The following is a 23,614-nucleotide window of genomic DNA, read 5'->3' as shown; positions in this document are numbered from 1 at the left end:
TTTTGTGCTTTTTATTGTTATTTGTTTTTAAATGTTTTAACAACTGTATGGCTAAATATAAATCTCATATATAAGTAAATAAATAAAAATCTGTGTGAATGAATGAGCCATGCTAGATAATGAGCTTTGTCAGTCTGCAAAAGAATAATACGTCCCCTAATATAAACCAGGTTCCAAGTGTATGCATTCATGGGCATGATACTGTACCTAATGATCATTTTAATAAGGGCAAAAATTCAAACTTTTGTAACCTTCAAGTGATATTGTTGGCAATAGAACTGAGGATGCTGATAATCTCTTCCAGCTCTTTAAACATGGTAGATTTAGGAAATGGAGAAAATGGACTAAAATTCTCATGATTCCGATAAATGTCATATGCCTGTTTCTTACCTACCTAAAGGAAAATAATACATTCCTCATGACTGAAGACTTTTGTCCTTGAAGGTCAAGGAACTGAAACTGTGGCAAGACAATTCGGCATAAAAGGATTTTTCAGTAATACGCGACCATGAGACTTCACAGGGAAACACACATGCATCCTTAGGAAAAAGAGACATGCAAGAGATATCTTTGCAGAGAAGGGATGCACAACTTGGCTGAGAGCTACACTTCAGGAGAGCTGTACTCCAACAATGAGAGGAAGAAATCAATGCAAGAATTATTATTACATTTGCGTTCATAATAACTCTATACTAAATACAGTTTGTTTGTTTGTAAATTTTATTGGCCATCCATCTTATAAGAAACTAACAGCTAGTATTATTATACACCATGTCTTTCTAGATTGCTCGCTGTAAGCTTTCAGAAGACATAGAAGCTCTGCACTAAACACTAGGTGGCAGGAGGATCTGTCTCTTTAGGGCCACTTGCAAACAGAGAAGAAATGGGATTTAAGGTAGAACCTTTGTAAATGGGAGGATTAAAGGAGGCAAAGGCCAATAGGAAGTTCCATTTTAGTGCTCAGCATCGTTTCTTGGGATTTTTTGCTTGCCACTTTTGTTTTAAGACTTTGTTTTAAGAGTAAAAGTGTGGGCAGTGGATAAGTATAAGTGGATAAGAATTGCCTGGATTAAAAATTAATAATGTCTTCACAACCAACTTTTCACTGCCCACAGCTCTGAAAAATAGTGACTGTCTACACTTTGTTCCCAAAGGCACAATGGCTATATTTTGCAACGTGTTCCACTGCAATTTACGACTTATTTTATTACGGGCAGATAGTGCTTGAAGTGAGGCTTAAGACTGTTTTCTTAATAATTAATCTAACTATTCTCTTTCAGGAAGTCATATTATCCTTTCATCCAGCCTACGATATCCAATATTTCATCCAACTACAATATGGGCCTGGAAAACCAAACTCATTATCCCCAGCTGAAGCGGCGTATGAAAATGTCATAGAATCATAAGAAACTGTCTCATATCAAGTCAAAGCAGTGATTCATTTAGGTCTGGAAGACATAACGCAGGACTCTCTATCCTCTGAATTTTAACACAGGGAAATCTCAGCAAAGTTATATTGGCTTGAAATTCTGAACGTCGGAGAGTTCCCAGTTTGGAAAGATATGTTAATGCAATTTCTGGTACATAACTTTCCAGATCTTCAGGCAGGGGTCCTCTTCCAAACCTACCTGAAGAAAGCAAGGGTGAAAGAATTTTCTGCATGCCAAGAGTACCCTGCACCATCGTGTGATGATCATTGAGCAATCAGCGTCTGAGGTCCAAAAATTATCTCCTGTGAATGCTCTATTACAGGGGTGTCAAACTCAAGGACCGGGGACTGGATCCATACCACGAGTTGCTTAGATCTGGCCCACAGGGTCATTCTGAAAACCTGAAAACAGCAAAGGACCGGTCCACGGTGCCTCTGCCAGTAAAAATGAAACTTGAGATGGCCGTGCTTGGCCTACCTGGGCTCCATTTTTGGCTGCAATAGCCTCCTCTTCAAACTCCGTTTTTGCTGGCAGAGGGCTGCAGGAGACAGTTGCGGCCAAAAACGGAGCCTCAACGAGTGATGTCGAGTTGGCCACGCCCACCTTGGGCATGCCCCCCCAACCCCCAGGTCAAACATAACCCTGATCCGGCCCTCAATGATATCAAGTTTGACACTCCTGCTCTATTATGAGGGTTCTTTATAGCAGTAGCAGGAATACCCAATACATCCCCCGCCCAGATAGCCAGGTAGCCATGTAATCTATAAGACCCAGGGGAAAACTTCAGAGCAAATCTTCAGAGCATTACCTTGTGAAGTGCTGAAGCAGCTGCTTGGGCAAGCTCTAAAGCTCCTCTAAATAGCCTGCTAGGAAGACAAAGGGCCTGTTCCCCCTTTGCCATGTATTCTGGTCCCTAAAGCAGTTGTATTTTATTAATTGGGCGTGGCATGGTTTAGTCCCAGCTTCCCAACAGTTACTGAGACTGATTAGTGTTGAACATGAGTGACTATCTCAAGTCACTCAGAGAGCTTTCAAAGCTAAGAGGGGGTTAGAATGTGGGTCTTCCTGATGCAAGTCTAGCAGCTCATCTATAGTAGACTGGCATTCAGAATAACAGAGTTGAAAGGAACCTTGGAGGTCTTCTTGGAGTCCAACCCTCTGCTCAGGCAGAAGACTCTATACCATTTCAGACAAATTTGGCTTTTAAAGTTGGCTTTTCCAGCAAGCCGGCCTGGCCTGTTAATTTTATCTAATTTTTTAAATGTTAGTGCTATATTAATTGGGTTTGTTTTTTGGATTGTTTCTAATTTCCTTTTAACTTTTGTAATATGTGTTTTTTAATGCTGCATGCCACCCTGTGTCCTTTGGGAGAAGGGCGGCATATAAATCCAATAAAACAAACAAACAAACAAACAAATGGTTGTCCAATCTCTTCTTAAAAACTTCTAGTGGTGAAACATTCCAACTTCTGGAGGCAAGGTGTTCCACTAATTAATTGTTCTGCCAGGAAACCTCTCCTTAGTTCTAGGTTCCTTGATTAGCTTCCATCCATTGCTTTTTGTCCTGCCCTCAGATCCTTTGGATGATATGTTGACCCCCTCCTCCCTGTGACAACCCCTCAGATACTGGAACACTGCTATCATGTCAGCCCTAGTCCTTTTTTTCATTAAACTAGACATACCGTACCTAATAACTTTTTTACATTGTAACGACCAAAACTGGATGCAGTATTCCAAGTGTGATCTTACTAAGGCATTATAACGTGGTATTAACATTCATAAATGAAGATTACAATATTTGAATAAATATATGAAAAGATGAGAAATGAGCTGGCAGATTACAAGATAGAGGAGGAAGGAACAGAAAAGTCTAGCACAAGGAGACATATTTTGCAATTAAGCAAGATTTATATGGGAGACATATAGGAACTATCAACCTAAGGGTCTCACAGGTAAATGTATGGCTGGAAAATATTTAGATATGGCTAATACATTTACAGGTTTTTTCAGCCACTACACAGAAATAAAGTAGGGTAACAGAAGAAAGCTAGTGTATCTTTTAAAGCAATCTATTAAAAAGAAAGGATGCTTGGGTTTTATTCTGGCTCCTTTCAAGACTCACAAATTTGACAGATCTAATTCTTTATCCATGCGGTAAGTTAACTGTCTTGTGGCTATGGAAGGGAAAATAGACTAGCTTAAAAAAAATAACTGCATTTCTTAAATGGAAAACCAAATGAGTCCTGCTCCAAAACATAATCCTGTAATTTATGATTTAGTAAGCATTTCATTAGTAGCTGCTCGTCGTTTTAGGAAACTGTTACAAATCCAAACCCCTTGGAAAAATACAAACTGGAAACGTTTTTAAAGCAAATTCTAATCAGTTTTTATCACATTGGCTTTTCTCATACATGTTTATTTTATTATTTATATTTTTATATCATTAAAAAACCCAACTCTTACTCAATTATTTTAGATAAAGAAGTTAAATATGATACTGTAAATTGAAAAGAAAGTTTAGTTCTTATTAATTATACTGAACTCTTACATCTGTCATTCACAAAATGGGGTCTTTCAAATGTAACTCACATTGTTGCCAGCCACTTCTATTGAGAGTTATAGTCCCAACAAATTTGGAGAACAGTGACATAACAAACATGAAAAAAGCCAAACAATACATCACCAAAATGGAAGATCTGGTTAGAAAATAAGGTCAGCATGCTTAGAACATATGCAAGCAAGCTAGATCAGATGAAAGATAAAAAGCTGAAGAACAAGAATACCAAATATCAAGAAATATCACTGAAAAACAAGAGAGATCAAGGAAGTACTAAAAATAATAAAGCAGCAAATATTCAAGAAAATCAACAGATACAGGAAGGCAGGCAGGCAGGCAGTGATGTAATTGTAAATAGGGTGAAAGGACTAGAAAGGGAAGAATTTCCATCAAAAGCACCAAATGTATCAATACAGACATTGATTTATCTGACTGTGGTTATGTTTTCTTTATTATTTTAAAAACAGAAGTACTTTTACTGTATCAATTTTATAATTATTTATATTAACTGCAATTTTTATTTGCTGTCTCAGCTTCGTCCTCTTTCTTGTTTAAATTAGTCAATGATCATACTATTGACTGACTGAAAGTGAAATTCTCAACTCATAATATAAATTGGAATAGAACAGACTTTAATTGAATATACATGTTGAATTTTACAGGAAAAAATGTTCCGTATAGATAAGAAACTGGAAACCAAACCATTTTCATAAGTATTTATTTTTATTACAAGACTGCCTTCAGCATTTTCTCCCAGCCACAAAATCATATAATCATAACACTATCTTTTTACATTTTTATTTTTTTTAAATAAAAAAGCAAAAAATAAAATAAAATAATTGTTGAATAAAACATGAAGTACCGGAGTGTGTGTGTGTGTGTGTGTGTGTGTGTGTGTGTGTGTTGTTGTTGTGCAATAAAAATAAAGCAATGGATCAAACAGAAGAAGCATACAGAAAATAAAACAAAATGGAGATCAAATCTGTTACCAACCAAAGTAGATTATTACCAACCATTATTAGCCATCACCAACCAAAATAGAAAATGGTAAACATTTAACCAACTTTTCTTTAAAAATGAGAAAGATATAGAATGATTCAGGAGTCAGGATGGTACCCCTAGGTTTGAGATACGATTCCAACTTCCTCTCTCACAAATACACACTCACACACCATTGCTACCAAAATGAAGGAGAGAGTGGGGGGGCATGTTGGTATTTTGTATGATAGATGATGAAAATGTGAAAAGTATTCAGATAAGTATGCTAAAAATAAATCATACTTTATAGAGAAAAGCCATTGCCTGTGAAAAAAATACATATACCAGAATTCAAAAGTAACTCTAAATCTACTATTTTAAATGAAGCATTCACATCATTTGAAGTACTTTTAAATACTGTAGGTATTTTTTGTTCTCTGTGTATTTTATTTCAATTACTTTTGGTAGTGGAAAAAATAACTCTCTTGATGGCATGCTTTCAGAGTTTTTGATATTTCTGGGAATAAAAAGAATTACTTCAAAAAAGTAAAGAATTCAGTATTTTTTAAAGATCACGTGCATGCACGTGCTTCGGGGCTATCAATCTGAACAGAAAAACATTTCAGCTCTGCACCATAAGAGCAAAACTCCTTATTAAAACATTAATCACAGTTCATTACATTCTGTCTGCCAAATATTTCCCATTACATCACTGAAAATGTGTATTAACTAAAATCTGATTCTGACAAGTTACAGAAGTATTGTGTTTCTGCAGTTCAATCATATGCAATCCACTTTTTTCCCTTTGTAAACTTACAGAATTGATTCTGCAGTGGCAAGCCAGTAAAACCATTGGGAATTGGTAAGCGCAACAGGGTTGATTCAAGTTGTGTTTCGTCTGCAAAATACTTCAGAAAAATATTCTGGATCTCATTACTAAAGATTGTGCAGATTATCCAAGACTATTTAGCAACTTTTAAATCTGTGAAAATATACACATCTGAATGCAAAATGGCATTGTCTTGTGATAGTGAGCCTTGCTTGGAACAGTATCCTGCAAAAAATTATAGTGAATGAAAACCACACACCATTCATCCAGTGATGAACGATGTAAGGTTTGCATTTAGAGGCAGTTCTGTAAATATGGTTATAATATGGTTATGCACCACCTAGACTTGACAATGGTTAATCTGTAGAACCATTTTGATTTCATAACCCTCTTTCCCCATTTCTTGACATTATCTGCAAGCATTAATCCTATCTGTCTTGATACAGATGCATGCACGCAAATGATGCCACATGTTTTAATATATAATTACATAAATTGCTATATAAATACACACACACATTCAACCGTGCACAAAAACATACGAGTCCCTTTTCCAAACTCTCTTAGTTTGGTGAGACGATGTTCCATTTATTTGAATGCAATACTTTGCTTAAGATTTACAATGTTTTTAATCCCATTAAATTAAAAGTCAATTGATACTGAAGCCCAGGATATAAATACTGCATGTTAGCAATCATCTTTTCAGGATGGTGGAGAGTAAGTTATTAAGTTATTACTTCATTATGAAAAAAACTTTTGTGTTCATGTATGCATAGGATTACTCAAAGCATCCTATAGAGTAATGTGAAATATGTATTTCATTGTAAAATGGTTCTAATACAGACCTTCCTAAATGCAGGAAGAAGACCACAGAGTGCCTGAATTTCACAGTTGCAATGGAAAAGGCAGATCTTGCAACCATTTATTCGTATCACACTCCACAACTCCCTTAATTACTGAAATGAGTGTAGAGCAAAACTGGAAAACCTGAGACTCAACCTGATGCCGTTGTTTTCCTCCAATAAAAACTCATTTCATATATGAAGAATATGAAGGGAAAAAAGTAAAGTTTTAAAAAAATATTTCACAAAGGATAGGAGCTTATGAAGCATTTGATAAATGTGCCACCTATAAAATGAAAACATCAAAATAGCAAAAAGATGTCCCAGGGGTGGGATTCTACCGGTTCGGACCAGTTCGGGTGAATCGGTAGCTCTGAAGATCAACCGATTCACTCCCACGAACAAGTGGGGCTGGCCGCCCACCCCCGCGCTTTACCTATCTTTATCTTCTTAGCTGAGTCGCATGGCAGAGTGGATTGCCACACCTCAGCTGTTTTCCTTCCCAGGCAGCAATCCGGAGTCTTCTCTAAACTGCACACACGCGCACAGGTTGTTAAACTGGTAGGAGCCCACCCCTGCCCACCCTTCTCTTCAGGTTCTACACGTAAAGACACAGAACATTAGAGCTGCACAGAAACTCATATTTAAAGGAAACCTTGTGATCTGGAGTATGTGTGGACATGCATGTACAGTAGCAACTGCTGGAAACAATATAATGCAACTGCATCTTTCCCTACACTCTTAAGACTCCAGAAAAAATATATATTTGGGGAAATTAAGAAGTTTCCAATGGATACTAAATGTGCATCCACACACATTCCAAACCATATTAGAATAGCGATCTCAGGATAGTACTAACGATATTTGCTGATTGCATTACTAGTTCCCCATGATAGTAATAGACACAAGGACAAAAACAGAATAAAGCTGTCTCCTGCTCTCATATTCTCTCTCTCTCCCATCTCTTGAGTGTACTGAGAAGATAAAAGCTAGAAGGCTAAGGCTGGTTTTCTCCAATGACGGCTGCTGTCTGTAATGGGGTGGGATCAGTGGTGGGATTCAAAAAAATTTACTACCGGTTCTGTCGGCGTAGCTTGGTGGGCGTGGCTTGGTAAGGGTGGCAGGGAAAGGATACTGTAAAATCTCCATTCCCTCCCCACTGCAGGGGAAGGTTACTGCAAAATCCCCATTCCCTCCCGATCATCTGGGACTCGAGAGGCGAAGAATACCGAATTTTTCAGACTGTAAGACACACCGGAGTGTAAGACGCACCAAAATTTTGAAGAAGTAATTTTTTAAAAAAAACATTTTTGCACTCTGCAGGCCTCCCAAGTCTTCTGCACGCCTCATTTTTTGTGAAAAACGGGGCATGCAGAGAGTTTGAGAGGCCTGCAAAGTACTCCTGGGAGCTGGTGGGGACAAAAATGAGCAAGAAACAGCCCGTTTTTGGCAAAAAAGAGGGCATGCAGAGGCTTTGGGAAGCTTGTAGAGTGCTCCTGGGGACTGGGGGGGGGGGCAAAAATGAGCAAAACCAGCCTGTTTTTTGCTCATTTTTGCCCTCCCCAGCCCCCTGGTGCACTTTGTAGGCCTCCCAAACCCTCTGCATGTCCATTTTTGTGAAGGGGGCGGGGTTTTGGGAGGCCAAAAATGCTGTATTCAGTGTATAAGACACACTCAGATTTTCACCCTCTTTTTTTGTGGGGGAAAGGATGCATCTTATAGTCCGAAAAATACGGTAGATGTGGCGGGGCCAGCCAGAGGTGGTATTTAGCGGTTCTCCAAACTACTCAAAATTTCCGCTACTGGTTCTCCAGAACTGGTCAGAACCTGCTGAATACCACTTCTTGGTAGGATAAAGAGCAGCACTGCAGAACCACACCTAAGCAGAACTTTGGAGCACAGCAAGTAGAATAACTTCTCTTTTTTTGTTATAAAGTTTTTAATTTTTTTCTTTCATAACATATAATCACATGTATACTATTACATAGCCAACATCATATTAGTAGAATAATTTCTGAGGCAATGTCTATGAAAAGGTTTGGTAGGAAAGCCTATCATATGCAAAAATCCCCCATACCTTTGGATCCACCTATGTCCCCTCCAATAGCAACCTACCGCTAATAAAGGACAAAACTGGTTGACTGACAAAAGTTAACCACTATAAAGAAGATGAATGCGAAAGAATGAGAAGTTGTCTTTTGAACTTAATAATAATCAGAAAAGACAAGTTAAAGAAGCCCTTGGAGGTGGGGGGAAGAAAAAAAGGAGAAAAGGAAAGCAGATTCTTTTTGAAGAATCTCTTTCACTCTCATATAGATAATTTTAAAAGTCAACAAAATCAGCAGAGCAATATATCTGTTTGCTCTTGATTATATAAATGAAATGTATTTATTTATTTTCCCTCTTTGTCTTTCTTTCCAAACTTTCCATAAAGTGGTTAAAATAAATAAAGTAACTACATTGCATTCTCCCAATTCTGGCTTGGCCTCAAGAACAGAGAAACAAAGCTCCAAAATACCCATCTGTGAGACTGCAGAAAGGGAGATAAGCAACAGAGACATGCCATCAATTCTGCTGAAAGACTGAAGTCCTCTTTTTGGACTGTTTCCATTTTAGTCATTTCTTTTTGGAACTGCAGTTTATCATTAAAAACTGGTGGCTGATTCCTCCATCTCCAAATCTTTTTTTCCCCTTTTATGTCATATCATTTAGATTTGAAAGCCTGTAGTCAGTTTGCCCTGGGATGATATAACTAATAGTTGTATCAGTTTTATCCTCACTAATTCTATTAATTTAAAAAAATAGTTTCCATATATCAGATGAAAACCTTACTTTATTTGCTTCCTTCAGCGAGTTTTCTTTAGAGGGACCATTGAATTATGTAGGGAATTATGGGAAATGATGGAAAGGGAACACCCAAAATCACTAGAGTTAAGTTCAATGTAACTCCCAGTGTGCTACAATAAGAATATAACCTAACATGATACTCATTGGGCAACATTAACTCTCAAATACTCTGCAGAACAATTCCATCTTGGCAGCTTTATAAAAAGCTATCAGAGTTGGCCTCAGTCTCACCTCTGGTGAGGAAGGTATTCTATAAAATTGAAGGTTACCACATAAAACCTAGGGACATGGTGGCTCAGTGGCTAAGACACTGAGCTTATTGATCAGAAAGGTCGGCAGTTTGGCGGTCCAAATCCTTAGCGCCGTGTAACGGAGTGAGCTCCCATTACTTGTCTCAGCTTCTGCCAATCAAGCAGTTCGAAAGCATGTAAAAAGTAGAAAAATAGGGACCACCTTTGGTGGGAAGGTAACAGCATTCCGTGCACCTTTGACGTTTAGTCATGCCGGCCACATGACCATGGAGACATCTTCGGAAAGCGCTGGCTCTTCGGCTTTGAAATGGAGATGAGCACCCCCCCTAGAGTCAGGAACGAGTAGCACATATGTGCGAGGGGAACCTTTACCTTACCTTTCCACATAAAAACAGCCCTCAGAGATCTCAGCTATCCTAGACTGGATTCCAAAGCCTATGGAATCCAAGGAAACAGCCCAAAAAGTAGCTTTAAAACCCATTTTGGATTTAAAAATTAAAATCAACTCTCTGCATTGTAGCTATGAATTTACTTTAAACCAACACAGTGCTTGCAATAGAGATATTACATACTTGAAACTGCTTCTGCTGTGTATGTCAGCATACATTGTCTAGTAACTGCAACTCTCAAGTTGTCTTCAAACGTAACCTCATAAAGTAACTCTATCTGGGGGCTGATAAGGGCATGAGTTACCATCACTGGGTCCTCTCCATTTCTCAAAAGCAAATCTTCAATATGCCACTGCAATTGCCCTGTTTTTGTGGGAAATTAGACATTTCTCGTTTCAAAAGCCCTAAAAGGTTTTCCAAGAGCCATCTGATCTTCAAGAGCTGATTTTGAAAGTCACTCCCTCCACTTCATTTTATTCAACAATTATTGTACTTAATTACATTCTGGTCCTGAACATTTCATATTTCTGAGTAATGAGAAAATACATCTATATTGAGAAAGTATACTTTTAACAAACATTACACACCAGCATTGTGTAGATTCTACAACTCTCACACCACAAAAAAAAGCTATCCTATAATAAAATAGTATAATTACATTTCCTTCAGTGACCTTGTAATCTCTGGAGTATTTACTTTAGACTAAACAACTCTATTCAGCTGCCCTGTGTCTGACTGTCAATGAAAGAAGCTTGTTTGACAACTGCTTGGGGCAGATTTTTTTTTCCCCCCCATGATTGCATTAAAAAGAAGTTTGAGAATATCACACAGATTATAGGCGAAGTATTCAGAGCACAATAGCCTATGTTCAATCCCTGAATTAATTCTGAATCCAAATGCCAAGAAAAGCAATTATTATAGACATGTTGATGTCAGGTTCAGGTTTCTGAAGTTAATCTAGCAATTATAGCCAACTTGGAATATAAATAATTGTGCAGCCAAGGGTAGCCTTCTCTTTTTTTCTTTATACATTTTCCATATTTTATTTTATTTTTTGCCTTCATAATCCTCCTGAGACTGTCAGAAGGCTGCAGAACCCACACTAGACCCACAGGTGGGTGGACAGGAAATAAGAAAGACTATGTCCAAAGCAATCCAATCTCAACAGATTCTGCTAATGATCTTGGCAGAAGTGTTTGTTCACTGCAAAAGTTCCATATTCTCTCTGGTGTCATTTGAAAAATCTCAGAAGATATTTTGTCAGAACAACTTTTTAAAACAGTGAAGTTTTAGTCTTCCTGCAGGAGGCCATGTTCTTGTCCTTGATTTCAAATTCAGCTGAGGAAACCCATATTCTTTTTTTAAAAAAATACAATAAACATGTATAACTAGGCTTTAACCACGAGGGTGCTTGGATGACGGTGCACTGATCTAGGTGACGCAGAAGAGGGATCTTCTGAAATTTCTACATTGTATGAGGAGCAGAAAATATAACTAGATTCCTAAAATATCGTTCAATATGTTAGTTTAAAATTAAGCATTTCTCCGTTAACTGACCTTAAGGAGCTCTGTAGCATTCAAGTTCTCAATATTCTAGCTGAGAACAAAAATACCAGAAGATGCTGAGAACAAAATTACTGCAAAGCAGGTAGCACCACTTTCTACTTGCTTCACAAGGAAGCAAACCAAACTACATGCTTCAAGAGAATCTAACAATCCTCCCCCTTCTCAAAACAGACTCTGGGCCTTAAAGACCAAACAACATGAGTTAAGGAAGGGTTACTACCTTAAACTGCCCATCTGGGAGAGTGTGCATAGTCAAGCTTCACAGCCTATTTCAATTACTATAAAGGACCACACTGGATTCTTATAAGTGGTGAATATATAAAGCTGCTGGCTGGGTGAGCTGTGCATGTATTCCAAAAGAGTGTTTTTTGCAGCTTTCAGGTCAGCAGAACTGGAACCTCTCTTAAACTATTTAACCATTAACCTCAAAAATTCTCTGGGCTGCAGGCTGAGGCTGGTATATGTTGCAGGCCAACAGCAAATCCTACCGCCACTTCAAAAAAATCCAGTGATCAGTCAGGTTTTTGAATAGAGGTAAACAAACACTTTCCATAAGAAAAATAGAAATGTAGAACAATTCTAAATCAAGCAGTGTTTTCCCTTAGCTGTACAGTTTCTGGTGGCCAGAATAGATCACTAATGGTGAAGAGAGCACATTCTTCAACTAATGGACCCCTACTGAGGGGCCCTAATGGAAACTGTAAATTGCCCTTCTAATTTGGCCTGGGCACCTTTCAGAACTGCAGTATTTATTTGAAACACAAAACACAACAAAATCCAAGATTTCTAATAAGGTGCAAGGCAGACGCAAATAGTGGAAGAAAAAGTGAAACAAACTACTTTTTACTTAACAATAAGAGATGCTTACCTTTACTAATGAGATCTGAAATATATAAAGCTATCTCCAGGTTAATGAAGATGTCAACCTGGTATGCAGCTGCTATGAAAAAAAGGCAAATTCCACGCTATATATCTTTAGGAAGGGATTGAAAATAAAACTGTCAATAATTATAGTGTTCTTAAACAAATCTATAGTATGTCCACATCTGAAATACTATATTCTGTTCTAGTTGCCAGATTTAATGGAGGATATTTAATATAGCTGGAAAAAAGTGCAAAAGAGGCAAACAAAATGATTGTAGATTTGAACACCTACTGTATTAAGAAAAAGCTAGAATGCCATCATGTACTATGTTGATTTCTGTAACCTTATGAGAAAAATGGGCCCACTCAAACATAACTCAAGGAGTTCCTGAACTTCCAAAACCTAGTGACTTAAAACAATTTTAAGAAAAATTCTTTTCAAACAATCTCTCTATATCAGCGATGGCGAACCTTTTTTGGCTTGCGTGCCACAAGTGGGGGGAGCACAGGGGGGTCATGTGCGGGCGTGCCGCACCCATAATGCCCCCCTTTTCTACATGCCTTTTTTGCCCTCCCCAGGCTCCAGAGGCTTTCTAGGAGCCTGGTGAGGGTGAAAAGAGCCCCCCCCGCCCCCCCGGAGGCCCTCCGGAGGCTTCAGGGACCGTCCGGAGGCTTCCCTGAAGCCTTTGGAGCGCTTAAAACCACCCTCCGAGCAAACCGGAAATGACTTCCGGGTTGCTCGGAGGGTGGTTTTAAGCGTTCCGAAAGCTTCAGGGAAGCCTCCGGGTGGTCCCTGAAGCCTTCGGAACGCTTAAAACGACCCTCCGAGCAACCCGGAAGTCATTTCCGGTTTGCTCGGAGGGTGGTTTTAAGCGCTCCAAAGGCTTCAGGGAAGCCTCCGGACGGTCCCTGAAGCCTCCAGGGGGGCGGGGGAGGCTCTTTTCACCCTCACCAGGCTCCTAGAAAGCCTCTGGAGCCTGGGGAAGGCGAAAAATAGCTTTTAAAAAGGTGAACTCAGCATGGCCAGCTGACAGGGCAGCGCCTCGCGTGCCCTGACAAGTGGCACGCGTGCCACTTGTGGCACGCGTGCCATAGGTTCACCAACACTGCTCTATATCATTAAATAATTCATAGAATTACAGAGTTGGAAGAGGGCATTCATGTCACAAATCCAAATCTGAGATTGACATAAAACTCCAAATTAAAACAACATGACAGAAGGCTGACCAGCTTCTGCTTGAACTTATGTAGTATAGGTAACCTGGCACTTATATGGATAATTGATTCAACTTTTGGGTTATTCTTAATTTTAGAATTTTACCAACACTCAATCACAAACTGACTTGTTTTTGCTTAAATCCATTTTAACATGCCCTGAACTCTAGGACAATAGAGAACAAGTTTTGACCTTCTTTTGCATGACGCATTTTGCAACATTTAAAGTTAACACTACTCCTTTTCTTCCTGGGGCTGAACATTCTTGGATCCTTCACTTTCTTTACAGCTTTCTGATCAATTTTGTTTTACTTCTCCGAATTTGCTCCAGCTTCTTTGAACCCTTCTTAAAGGGCAGTTTGTGCCATCTAAAACTGCTTTTATATTTTTGCAGCCATATCAGTGTTGAGACATAATCCTCAAGTGTATGATTTTAAATTTATTTCTTTCCAATGATGTACCTCAACCCAGAGGTGGTATTCAGCAGGTTCTGATCAGGTCTGTAGCGGAAATTTTGAGTAGTTCAGAGAACCGGTAAATACCACCTCTGACTGGCCCCACTCCCCATCTATTCTCTTCCTCCCGAGTCTCAGCTGATCGGGAGGGAATGGAGATTTTGCAGTATCCTTCCCCTGGAGTTGGGTGGGAATAGAGATTTTGCAGTAACCTTCCACTGGAGTGGGGAGGGAATGGAGATTTTACAGTATCCTTCCCCTGCCACGCCCACCAAGCCACGCCCACCCACCCACGCCATGCCCCCAGAACCAGTAGTAAAACAATTTGAATCCCACCACTGCCTCAACCACAGAGCAGTCCCTGAAAAAGCTTTTGCCTCCCAAAACAATGAGCACAATAAATGACAATGACAGGAACCCATAGTGCATGTTCATTGTATCAATTCAACTGAACATCATTTCAATCGATTGACCTACCCTAAAACAGTTAAGAGAACTCGATGAATCTTATACTACCCTTGTATTTCTTGAACTTGAATCATGGAGCAGCAAGGGGCCAAGCAATCAGAAACATAAAAAGAGACTTTCATCCAATTTCCACATCAACACAAAAACCCATGCCTTTTTACATTTATTTTTTTCAAAAAAGTGAACTGTAACATATAAATGCTTTCTGCATTCTAGTAAGTGATAGTGTGTTTTCTGGGTTTTATGGTTTTTGTAGTATTATTGTAGATGCGAGTCACCCACAGTCGTACTCCAAGATAGGCTGTCATATAAATCAAACAAACAAATAAACGAATGAGTAAGTAAATAAATAAATAAATCAGGCTGGCAGGCAAGTCCTGTGAATTGTGTACATTATATCGTGTTTCCCTGAAAATGAGACACGGTCTTATTTTCTTTTGCCCCTTGAAATAAGCGCTTGGCCTTATTATCGGGGAGGTCTTATTATTTTTGAGGGGCAGGAGGCGGCGAGCGTGGTTACCTCATGGCTGATGCTGTGTTGTAATATTTTCGGTGAGGGCTTATTTTAGCGCATGCGCTCAAAAGCCCGATTGGGCTTGTTATCCGAGGAGGTCTTATTTTCAGGGAAACAGGGTATTTTTCTCCCACCCTTCCTCAAATGGAAACAAACAAGCTATCCCCACCCACCCTTTTATTTACACAATAAATTTGTAAGTTCAACTATAAGCTGGTAACCAGCCTAAGATTGCCCAGTCAGCTTTGTGGTTTGTGGCTGAGTAGAAATCTGAACCCAATTTCCCTGATCTCAGTCCAACAGTCCGGTAATTAAATTCACGTTGGCTCTCAAATGCAAAATACAGCCTAAACTCAGGAAAACAGACAAAGCTGCAGAAAGATAGACGCAGGAGCCTCTTAGTCTAGAAAACTATTTTTGTACTATATTAGATGAGAGTCAGCCTTGACAAGTAAGGAGTTCCAATGGCAATATAGGTGGGTGGACACGTTGCTGCTGAGCACTCACTAGGCCAAACAAAAGAAGAAATGGGCAGCCAGAAAAAATCAAATAGGAGACTTGGGGAACTGCTCCCCTGGAGTTACAACTGGAGTTATAAACTGAATATTGGTTAGAACCACCTACTTCACAAAGTTGCTGTTTAGAATTAGGAACAGGGCACATTTCCGGTGGAACCGGTAGTGGAAATGGCCACTGGGTCTCTGAACCGGTAGGGATGGCATGCTTGGCACGCTCCCAAACCGGTTTCCCAGTCGCTGCGACATCTTTTTTTTCCACCTTTTAAAATGTTCTGCGCATGTGCAGACCTATTTACAGGCAACTGCGCACAGAAGGGGTGCACAGAATCATGCACTGAACCAGCAGTAATGCCAGAAGAAAGCCATCCCTGTATACAGTAATAGCATCTATGAGACTGAGTTGTGAAATAAAAAGCTCTGGTGCCAATCCTTTCACAAGCCTCACAAAGGTGACTCAGGCTTCACCTACTGGGATTTCAGGAAGGAGCGCAATATGGACTTCTACATCAAGGACAATTTGTTTTATCCAAGAGGCTTTGCAGCATAACAACTCGTTGTCTATGGAGATTTTCAATCATCCAGGTCATGGTTGTCCCAAAGGTGCTTTTCAGAAGGCAACTGAACTTTTTTCTTCTCTTGAAAATGTTTCGCTTCTCATCAAAGGATGAGAAGTGAAGCCTTTTCAAGGGGGGGAAAAAAACAAAGAAGGTCTGGTTGCCTTTTGAAATGGGATAACAACTCCTTCAACACATTTTCTCCATGCCATGGCAAAGGCAGAACAATAATAAAGGTAATGCTAAAGTACTTGGCAGTTCTCTTTTATAAGGTGTTCCAGAGATAAAGCATAAATACATTATAGACAGCAACTATCTTCTCAAAATGAATAATTAGTAGGGCTAAAATGTAAGTAAAGCAACGTTAGTCATCTAATGAATCGACTGATTTATTCATTAAATTTTAAAATGGGTGGATTTAAAAAGCACTAACAGTACCCAACCAATTTTATAACCTTTTTTGCAGCAAGTAAGCAAACACTACAGTCTTAAGTGAATGCATTGTATTTTAAGCTGTAGGTTTTCCTCACAAAATTTTCATTAAAATAGCACCAGGATACATGTCCATAGCAACACCTAGAAAAAGGCTGTATGGGAACTATCAGTTATATCAGCTAGACCTCATATTCATAGTTAAAAAGATGCTAAGGCAAAAGGTTTTCCCCTGACAGAAAGAATCTAACACTGAAAGTAAAATATAACTTCTCTCATAATGAAAAGCCAGCCCTAATATTTTGATTGGCACTGCTCTTAGGCAAATCAAGATCCAAAGCTTTATATGTATATTTTTAAAAACTATCTGCAATTGAAAAGGAGCAGCTATTTCTCCCCAACTCCCTATAGCAACTTTAAAACATTAATTCAATCTGGCAGAATTCTCAACTGATATATAAAATACTACAAAACCAAAGAAAAGTGTAGAACAAACGAAAATCACATTTGGCCACCCAAACAAAACATTGGTTTGGACAGGATGTTGTCTATTTTGTTAGCGTCTATTTTGCTTTTAAACAACACTCTGCTCTGAAAAACAAATAAGGTGGTAAGGTTCCCAGTAGGGTGCAGTCTTAAGTCAATTTAAACAAACAAACTTACCCTAATTTTCCCAGCAAATCCACCTCTGGAACCAATGGTCCATATGTCTCTACATGCAGTGGCTTATAGTCATAGAGTACTTCTTCAATCTTTTGAACAGGCACTAAGGAAATATGCTGGCCCTGTTGAAAATATATAGGGAGATATCTAAGTTGTGGTTTAGTTTAAGTGATTCATAACAAGAAGATGTTATTCTTACGAAAGCTGAATTAAAATCTTAATCTTAATATTGAGCATTCACTTGCTATTATGCAATCCATTTTCTGCTTCTAACATGAAATTCTTTCCAAACATCTTGAGATTAAAAAAATAATGGTTTGTTAGTTATAATTCTTAAAGAGGAAGGTGTGGAAAATAAAATTAGTTAATACCAGATTTACATTACATTTACATTAACTAAATGCAGCTCTGTTGCAAATAAGTTTATTAGATAAAAAGTTTATTTCTCATAAGCAACACCAAATAAAATAATCAGAACTCATCTGCGTATAAATCCAATAAAACAAACAAACAAACATCTGCATTTGCTTCAGATGAGCAGCGAATAAATTTAACAAATACATAAATAAGTAATCATAGTAAAATAAGACCATTACAGTTGATCATCAATTATTTCTTGAAAGCCCTAAATCAGAAGTGGAAGCTACTTTTGCATTATCCTGATATCTTATCTATCTATCTATCATCTATCTATCTATCTATCTATCTATCTATCTATCTATCTATCTATCTATCATCTATCTATCTATCTATCTATCTATCTATTTATCTATCATCTAAACTACCACAGGCAAAGGCTGCAAGAATTGATGTTTGCTGTAACATTGAAATTAATTCAACAAATTCCTACAGAACTTTTTTTTTAATTGCATTTCTCAAATTAGCTTTCAGACAAAAGAGTGTCTTTAAAATTCTTCAGGGTCTGAGATTAAAGCAAAACAGTATCAAAATGTGAGAGAATCCAGAGTCCACTGGAGTTGGGCAGCTATAATGAATTTAAAGAAATAAATAAAACTTACATTTGTTACAGTCTATACATTTTCCCGTTGCTGTTCAGCCACAATATTAACAGAAATAGAAGCTTTGATATACAATAACTATACAAAAATCAAGCTTACGTTTATCAGAGTTGGGAATAATTACACAAAACCTATAGGCATATCTTTCCCCCTCCAAATAAATCCTGCTGTGGTGCCTCATTGTGGCAAAAGGGGTAGTGTTTAAGATTTGTATGGCTGCCCACCTTCAAAAACAAATCTGGGAAGCTTGCAAAAATAAAACCAATACAATAAAAAAAACCATGAAACCAAAATCTGGCATCTCAGCCCTCCTCCTTGTATATCTCTAACAAAACCATCCACAGGCTCTCATCTCACCCTAATCTAACTCTTGGGGGAAAGAGGCACAACAAATTACACACTCCTTGAAGAATTAGAAGTTTCCTTCCAGTTTGCATTGATTACAGTTTATAGCACAGTACTCAAATACTAGATTATAATTATTTAATTAGATGAAATAAGTCAGATTCAAAATCTTGTTCTGAAGTTATATTCTTTCAAAGATTTGGACTGCTCATAAAGATAATATTAACTCTAGGTTGTAATCCCATTTTTCCATTGTTTAATCCTAATCTCTGGAATCAAGCATAGCGGTCTTGCTCCAAGACAATCAAAAATTGTCATCTATCAGGAGACAGATGAATCTAATACAATTTCTCTGCAATTTCCAAATAAAGTAAATGTCTGCTTCAGAGGAGGTATTCAGCAGGTTCTGACCAGTTCTGGAGAACGGGTTTGAGTAATTTGGAGAACCAGTAAATACCACCTCTGACTGGCCCTGCCCCCATCTATTCTCTTCCTCCCGAGTCTTAGCTGTTGGGGAGGAAATGGGGATTTTCCCCTGCCACGCCCAAGCCACACCATGCCCACCAAGCCATGCCCACAGAACCGGTAGTAAAAAAAAATGAATCACCACTGGTCTGCTTAATATAAAAATATCATTCTACCTGCCTATGGAACACATTTAAGGATTATCCCACATGAAGCTATTGATTTTCCCCCCACCTATTCCATCAATACATCAAAATATTCTCGATTTCTGCTAAATTTATAGCAGCAGGCATTGATTATGATGAGGCAGAAGAATTAGTAGGTGCTTCTTGAAACAAAACATTCCTTATTTTTCCATTTGAAGCTCCAGAAACAGTTGTCAACCTCTCATTTGTATTCCACCCACACCCTGATATAACCATGCAAAATGTAACAATAACTAGAGAAAATATATAACACCTAATGGTGGTCTTTATTTTGGATCAACTTACTTAGGTAAACAGAATTCATTCCTGGAGATTTTGAGAAGGCTCAGGTTCAATGGTATAGGATGGCCTTATGTTTGTTTATGCTTCTATCTCCTTAAACTGGATTGAGCAATGTTACTAAAAGGGAATATCCACTGGCAGGAATATACACACAGCAGAATATAATCAATTAAAGCTTCAAGAGCGCAATGCAGCCCCAGACTGCCTTGGCAAACTCACAAGGGTGCCATGGGGGGGTACTGTGAAAAAAATTACTATCACACTAATGCCATGATAAACTTTGCAACCAAATGATACTTTCCTTTTACTTTCTGTAACTGATCACAATAATCAAGCTGTTGAGTTCCTTTTAAATCAAAGTTAAATCTCTTTCAGATTGAAAAACACTAATTAAATAAATAAAACTACTGAAGTGGTTTTGGATATCTGGTCTCCTTTTCGAGAGTGTTCAATTGCGCAGGTCATCAAGGAATAATTTGTTGAATGTTAAATTAAAACATCAAACAGTAAGATAAGTGTTGAGATAAGTGTTGAGATTTTAAAAAATCACATCTATGGAGTAAAATAATGGAATATCAAATTCTGTTAATTATGGAATATATATGCTGAAACCAAAGCTAGATACTAGCAGTTAATAACATTTTTGGAACACAATGATAAAAATTATGAATTATTTTTATATAAATATATATTTTATCCACACCAATATGTGTCCATTATTTTACTCATAATGGCTTGGACCTAAATATTTCTAGTGAAATTGAAAGGAAATTCCTGATTGGTAAAAAGCCTGTATAAATTATTCTGTGTTTTTGCCCTGCTGTGGTTCTCCCCCTCCATATTCTAGAACATGTGATCTCCTTGATGACATTTTGGGAAATATCAAGAGGCTAAGATGGATGAATAAATTTATGCTAATCTATTTCTGGTTCTAAGCTTACATGTGATTAATTATGCAGTTTGCTTGTTCCCTGTGTCGGTTTCAACTCATAATATGACCCCAATCAAATTCCACAATTCAGTGTACTTATACATACATATTAAATATTAATTGTGAGAGGGACCATATCTTAGTAATAGACCACAGCATTTCCCCACATAATTTCATTTTACTGTATCTCCAGAATTAGGGAGGAAAGCAAGGGTGGGAGATCAGAATGCAGCCAGTGAGAAAATTCTTGGCTAGAACACTGGGAAGTCAAGGTATAAGAAGATATTTTTATTTTATTTTATCTTTAATCCTATTTTAGGTGTACATTGTTGGATACTACAAACAAAAGTGTTCATAAAACAAACATTTATCAACTTCAATAGGGTTAAGATTCTATTCCAAATACTTACTTTCTGCTGTATGTATTCAGTTCCCTCTTGTGCTATGTTAGAACAAATAGGTCTTTTTTTATTTCAATATGTGCTTGTACCGTATTCTTCGCTATAAAATGTGGGCAAATTTAATCTACATATAACACAAGAGCATGTTCAGTAAAATTTAAAACTAAGCACAATACTCTGAAGCAATTAGCAGAGAGATCTGTTTAAAGACTAACATCACTCTGAAGCCTTTTTGGAAATAGCTCCCCAAACAGAAGCACTCCCTTTCCACCTGTTGCTGTCACATACTGTATGTTCATGCCACTCAGGCACATTTGTTAGTGCACATTCCTGTGTTTACTAATTAATCTCTCCGTTGCTCTTTCCCAAAGGCAATGTGCCATTTGCAATGTGCGTCCTTTTTTCATTTAAAGGGGAGGTAACAGTTTCAATTGAATTTTCTTTGTCTTTTTCTTAAGAGAAATCAGTGCCTATAACATGCTGCTATTCATTGTAAGCCACCTTAAAATTGAGAAGCCAAAATATGGAGTACATTTTTTTTCTTTATATGTGAATCTGTTTCAATGAATTCTGCATAAATCTCATGACTTTTATCTTATTGATAATTTTATAAGCCTCTTATCATGCTGTTCATTAAAATCATCACATTACTAAACTAATCCCCCCCAAATGCTTTAGAAAGTAATGTTAGCTGATGTCCTAAGAATTATAAATTTGCTGTACATTTTTTAAAAAAATATTTAAATCTCTAGGGAGTCAAATTTATATATTAACAAAGTAGGTTAACTGTTGCATGGCTGACTTCTCTGACCTTGCCTCCGTTCTGCCACTGTATCTGTTGGATATGGGGTCGGGGGGGGGGAGGTCACCTATCAGATATCGCTGGACTAATCACACTCAGTGTAGGGATTATTTGCCAAGAATATGCCACTCAGTGCTAAGACCCACACAGGAGATGGGCTCCATTACAAGCAAAATGTTTAGAGGCATGTCTCAGTGATAAGAAGATGGGAAAGTATTTATCAGCTTTCGTCTTACCTCATGAAAGTGCTCAGGATTTCGATCATTTTAATTACCAATAATACTCTGACTGAAGAAATTAAGTGAAAGAAGGTTTCAGATTTCTAGGGGTGGTTTGCTGAAGAAAGAATGAATTGCATTTGACCCATTTCAAGTGAGATTACAAGTCATGTTTAAGTACTCTCCCTCCCCATCACCATAAAGCTGTTCTCATTTGGTAATGCAAACTAGCTCCTTGACCTTCACAACCACCTCTGAGAAAACAGTTGTACATTCTACTGTGGTGTAAATCCTTACAGACAAGTCGAACCTGTTCTTTCTGGCATCTTGCCCTTCAGACAAGTATTCCCTCTAGATTTACTGTATTGTGAAAGACCAAGGAAGAGGCATTTATTGCACTATGTTCATCTTCCCTGCACAAATCTAGTTTAACCCTATTTTGCTTGCAAAACGTAGTTTAACTAATCAGATATTGAAATCAAGCATTCTAATAAAAGGATAATTTTTTAAAATGTTTGCCAAAGAAGAACCAAATTTAATGTTAAAAAAACTAAATTTCTTTGCTATAGATGTAAGTAGGTAGAAATAATATCAGTGGTATACAATGACTTTTTCAATTAATTACAGTGGGGATGTTACCTGTTTATTTTATGCTGAATAAACAATAATTTATTTAATATTGAGTAATTAATCTTTTCACCTTAACTGCCAGATTCAATGTACATGCATTGTTCACTGAAAGCTTCTATTCTACTGGTTTTCCCAAATGTTTATACAAATACAATGTTTCATTTTTCTTCCATTCATTCTTCACTATTCCTTTATGGCAGAAGCTTGAACCATGAGATTTAATGCATAATATAATATAATTTTATTACAAGACCGTGAGTAATAACCAATGTTTATGAGGTCTGTGGATTAAAAAGAAGCATGTAACTATTGTACACCATTTGGAAATCCCAACATGAACATGATTAATCTTTTAGAATTTTCAATAGTGCTGATATTTTTTAAAAAATCAATAATTTATTAAACAAATTTTGTTCTTTCTAAAACTATGTTAGTAGTTACTCAAAAGAACAAACTTTTCATCTGTCATTTGGGACACAATGATTATGGTGCTGGATAGTATTCTGCAAGTACAATGGGCAAGTACAATTATTAATATATTAGTAATTTATGTAACTATAGAAGAGAAATAATTCTTGACATTAAATTATTCATCTCTTTAACCAAAGTATTCTTCAAATATGAAACAGTAAAGATTCCCTAAGAATTCTATAATATGATTCAAGATGATTGAGGAACTGGAACTTAAATCTTAGACTAAGTGACCTGAGTATTCTTAACAGTGAGACATTAGAGGGGAAAGCTTAGGGTAGTGTGTAAAAGCCTGCTCTCTGTTACCTGTTCAGTACAAAAAATAATGGCGTTAAATGACAAGAAGCCAAATTATTATTCAATATTAGGAAAAGTTTCCTAATTGTAAGAAAGCATCAACAGTGGAAGTAGTTGCCAAAAGAAACAGACATTGGATTTGTAAAAAGCCGCCCAGATTCATTTTATAGAGGAGA

The 23,614-nt window shown here is 37.6% G+C and overlaps 1 protein-coding gene across 2 annotated transcripts in view; it reads right to left on the bottom strand.

The window, feature by feature from the left end:
* MNAT1 (MNAT1 component of CDK activating kinase) overlaps nucleotides 1-23,614 on the bottom strand; it is a 137,426-nt gene that overhangs the window by 16,507 nt on the left and 97,305 nt on the right. For both annotated transcript variants that reach the window (XM_081934671.1, XM_081934670.1), the window contains exon 7: nucleotides 17,372-17,493. In XM_081934671.1, the coding sequence (XP_081790797.1) occupies nucleotides 17,372-17,493 (122 nt within the window). The remainder of the gene's footprint in view (nucleotides 1-17,371; nucleotides 17,494-23,614) is intronic.

This window comes from Natrix helvetica (genome assembly GCF_964273705.1).
Source record: "Natrix helvetica genome assembly, chromosome: 1".
In the NCBI taxonomy this organism is placed as follows: Eukaryota; Metazoa; Chordata; class Lepidosauria; order Squamata; family Natricidae; genus Natrix; species Natrix helvetica.
The sequence above is the reverse complement of the archived record's forward strand: the minus strand, read 5'-3'. Positions and strand labels throughout refer to the sequence as shown.